At 39.4% G+C, this 4,018-nt stretch overlaps 1 protein-coding gene across 1 annotated transcript; it reads left to right on the forward strand.

Annotated features, from left to right (window-relative positions):
- The first annotated feature begins 528 nt into the window (after positions 1-528).
- Positions 529-3,636, forward strand: LOC142524777 (protein terminal ear1 homolog). Its single transcript, XM_075628876.1, has 5 exons — positions 529-1,447; positions 1,832-2,489; positions 2,649-2,768; positions 2,895-3,036; positions 3,170-3,636. The coding sequence occupies exons 1-5, from the start codon at positions 772-774 to the stop codon at positions 3,458-3,460; spliced, it is 1,887 nt and encodes a 628-aa protein (XP_075484991.1). The 5' UTR covers positions 529-771; the 3' UTR covers positions 3,461-3,636.
- Positions 3,637-4,018: the final 382 nt, after the last annotated feature.

Genomic DNA, 4,018 nt, shown 5'->3' on the forward strand with positions numbered 1-4,018 from the left:
ATGAATTATGACAATTCATCCATATATCATGATTGAACAAGTTATCATAATTTATCTACTCAGTCCTGTACTGAGTGACATTAACAAAACTCGTCGTAACTTATCTGTCGTACATTTGTAACGAAATTTATCAATCATTTCAAATTTAAATTTATCATTGTTCTAGTGACATGAACTAAACTCGCCAGAACTTATTTTTCATACATTTGTAACGTAATTTATCAATCATTTCAAATTCAAATTTAAATTTAAATTCATCGTCTTACTAATTACTTTAACGAAACTCGTAGGAAATTATCAGTCGTTCATTTGTAACGAAATTTATCAATCATTTCAAATTTAAATTTAAATTTATCGTTTTATTAATTACTTTATATTGCAATTGTGATTTCCATATATAATATTATTAAGTTTAAAAATTTATTAGTAGAGACCCTAATTACTCATGAAATAAACAAAAATATAATTATTTTTTTAAAAAAAATTTATTTACTATAGAGTCTAGAGAGAGAAAGAAGCTGATAGACTGAGAAAAGAAGGATTATTCACTATAGAGTCTAGAGAGAAAGAGAGAAGCTGATAGATAGATACATAGTTATATGTTTATATACATGAAAGTTTGTTTACAGAGGGACAAGGAAAGAACCATAGGATATTTGCTGAATCTACACGACACAAGATTCTGAAGACAACTATATATCCAACGTTTCTTTTTGCAGTAAAAAAACTCATCGGAAAGTCTAATTTTTGGGTCAAACCGGTTTCCCGACGATGAACGAAGCCGGTTTCGGGGGTTTTACGGCGCACCACCTGGACCCCGGTGCTCAAGAGTTTTTCCCGGCCATCGGGGTACGTTCTTTTCCACCCCAAGTTTACTGCCCTTACCCGCCTCCGGTGTACGAAAACATGGGATACCTGCCGTTACCGTTTTCTGCGGCACCGGCGTATGTTAGCGTGCCTTCCTATCTACCACCGCCGGTTTCTTTGCCTCCTTCCTTAGCCACGCCGTCCAGAACGCTGCTCCTGAGCTTGGTGCCCCCTTGCGTGACTGAATCAACGGTACGGCGTGAACTAGAAGTCTTCGGCGACGTGAGGTCGGTGGAGATGGAGCGGCGGCGTGAGGGCTTGGTGACCGTCCATTTCTACGATGTGAGAGATGCGCAGGCGGCTTTGGTGGCGATTCATGATCAGCACATGCAGCAACAATGTAGGCTGGGGCGCCACTACGACGCCGTGCTGAACAATCCTATGGGTTTTGTGGCGGTTCCGCCGCCGTTGCCACCTCCGGCTGCGCGTGGCCTAATTTCAGGACAAGTCGTGTGGGCCCAGTTTTCCACTCCAATAACTTCGTCTCTTCCCGATGGAAACAATCAAGGCACACTTGTTATATTCAATGTCGATCCCGTCGTTTCGCCTACTTATCTCCGACATATTTTCGAAGCCTTTGGTATGATAACACGTGATTCATCTCCATTTTAGTTTACTACACCTTAATATTTTTCTGCAATATTCTTGATTGGGGAGATTATTTTTCGTGTTAGTTTGTCTGTACAAGTGTTCATTGGATGTGTTACAGATGTTAATTTTCAGGTTGTAATACTCAAAGATTCACGAGATCTCCTCAGATTTTTGTGGGGCAAATTCTTGTTTTAAGTGTTCTCCTTGTTTGATGGGTCGTTTTCTTGACTGCATTTATGTGGAAAAAGAAATGTCTTTTGTGGCATTCTAAGTTGACCCAAGATAATTAAACCGATTGTACGACGAAACTTGATTTTTTTTATCATTTAAATTTTCAATGCATTATGCTATTTTGTTATGACTTGCCTTGAAGGGCCCATCAAGGAACTGAGAGAGACGCCAAGGAATAGGAACCAAAGGTTCGTGGAGTTCTATGATGTTCGAAATGCCGCAAAAGCAATGGCAACTATGAATGGAAAAGAAATTTGTGGCCAACAAATTGTTATCGAATCAAGTCGGCAAGGTGGCCAGATCAAGAAATTTTCCAAGTGCCGTCCTCAAAATGGATTGCTCAATTCTTCAACCAATAACCACACGTCATCAAGAAACTTGCTTCCACCATCGTCACCGTCAACTCCCCCTCCGCCGCCCACACAGCGGAGATTCTCCGCCCGGTTTGCACCACCGCGTAATTACCAGTCTAAAGTTACCCCGGGCGGGAGCAAGAGTTCCCGTGGATCATCATCACTTCATGGATCAATGGCCACCATTTGCATTGGTCATGAATGTGATCCGGAGAGTTCAAGCATAAAATCTAAGTACAAGAAAAATATATCCTGTGCTGGTGGTGGAGGGAATTCCAAGCCGGAAAAGGGCGGCTGCAAGCCGTGGAAGGGCGGCGAAGGCGGCTGCTGGAAACAGGGAAAAGATTACGATCCTCGTTTCCTGATAAAGGAGGAAGCAATAACTGAATCGAACTATAGTGACTCCAGAACTACGGTTATGATAAAAAACATCCCCAACAAGTACAGGTAATCATCGTCTTGTCTTTCATACCCTTAGTCTAGTTTGCTTGCTTGTTTAGCCAAAATATTCTGATCTTACCATTCCCATATCCAATAATATATATTATATATAAAATATTATATTTTATAATTTGAGTTCATATATATTTTTTTAATAATTTTCAGTCAAAAGCTGCTGCTGAACATGCTGGACAATCACTGCATTCACTGTAATGAGCAGATTGCCGACGGCGATGATCAGCCCTTGTCCTCGTACGATTTCGTCTATCTGCCTATCGATTTCATGTAATCTACTCTCTTTTTGATTTTGAATACTTTTTGAAAGGGACTGTAATATTTGAATTTTCTTTATTTTTATTTATTTATTAGCGTAATCTTTTCCTGAATTTCACGATCCATCTGGTTTTTAAGCAACAAATGCAATGTGGGATATGGGTTCGTGAACATGACTTCCCCGGAGGCAGCACTGAGACTGTACAAGGCATTTCATCATCAAAGCTGGGAAGTCTTCAATTCCAGGAAAATTTGTGATGTCACCTACGCAAGATTACAGGTATATAATTGTTTGTGATGAAGTTAAATTATTAATTATTATGTCAGTAGTTAAATGATTATTCGCAGCTAGCATATATTCGTAAGATTCTTGATTTTGTGTGGGCATGGATGTGAAATAACTACATTGAAAGGGGTTGGAAGCATTAAGAGAACACTTCAAGAATTCAAAGTTCCCCCAAGATGCGGAGGATTACATGCCGGTGGTGTTCATGCCGCCTAGGGACGGGCAGAGATTGACAGAACCGGTGCCAATAATTGTACATACCGCCGGAGACCCAACAACAGCTCCTCCCTCTACACCGTCTACTTCCCTCAGCAGTTCAAAGCATGATGAGTCAGAAGAACCATCCACGGGATGGAATGCCAACGGAAGCTCCTACGAGGACGAGGGCGGCAGCGGCATTCACGGTGGAGAAAAATGAATAACAGTAAGGCCAAGTGAACGGAGACGGTCGATATGCATGAATGAACCACTCCCGGCTTATGTTCTTGTACAATATTTACTTAGATTAATGTTTTTGTATTAGTTTAGAGTCATATATCTTCCTGCTTGACTACTTTGTTGCTACCCCGTTAATTATTTTACGAAAAAACTGGAAAAATATTGAGTTTTAAGGTTTTTGTTGGTATTTTTTTTATAATTATTTGTAAAGCTAGAAAAGGGTGTGTGTCCATTTTGGGAAAATCTGCAGGGTAAGAAGAATGCATGCAACTAGAAAATTACATACGAATTCCTATTTGTCCGTAAGCAAAATAAATTGGAATAAAAAAAATAATAACGAAATTAATATTATCTATACGTTGGATTGAAACTGGAGCCCAGGCCGATGGCTTCTGCTCCAGTTTCATGAAATAGTAAATCAAAGCTGAAACAATGTCAAATCATAAATAAATATATATCAGCAGCTTTTTTTACATATACGTGTTTTTTTTTCAAAGACCGAAAAATAATGAATAACTCGCTTTTAAATTCTTAAAAG

Source organism: Primulina tabacum, chromosome 14, assembly GCF_025594145.1.
Source record: "Primulina tabacum isolate GXHZ01 chromosome 14, ASM2559414v2, whole genome shotgun sequence".
In the NCBI taxonomy this organism is placed as follows: Eukaryota; Viridiplantae; Streptophyta; class Magnoliopsida; order Lamiales; family Gesneriaceae; genus Primulina; species Primulina tabacum.

What these genes read in the sequence shown, in the direction of transcription:
- LOC142524777 (XM_075628876.1), top strand. Translation starts at nt 772, where the DNA reads ATGAACGAAGCCGGTTTCGGGGGTTTTACGGCGCACCACCTGGACCCC. An exon ending in ACATATTTTCGAAGCCTTTG is followed by an intron (nt 1,448 to 1,831) that starts GTATGATAACAC and finishes CTTGCCTTGAAG; the next exon opens with GGCCCATCAAGGAACTGAGA. An exon ending in AACATCCCCAACAAGTACAG is followed by an intron (nt 2,490 to 2,648) that starts GTAATCATCGTC and finishes AATAATTTTCAG; the next exon opens with TCAAAAGCTGCTGCTGAACA.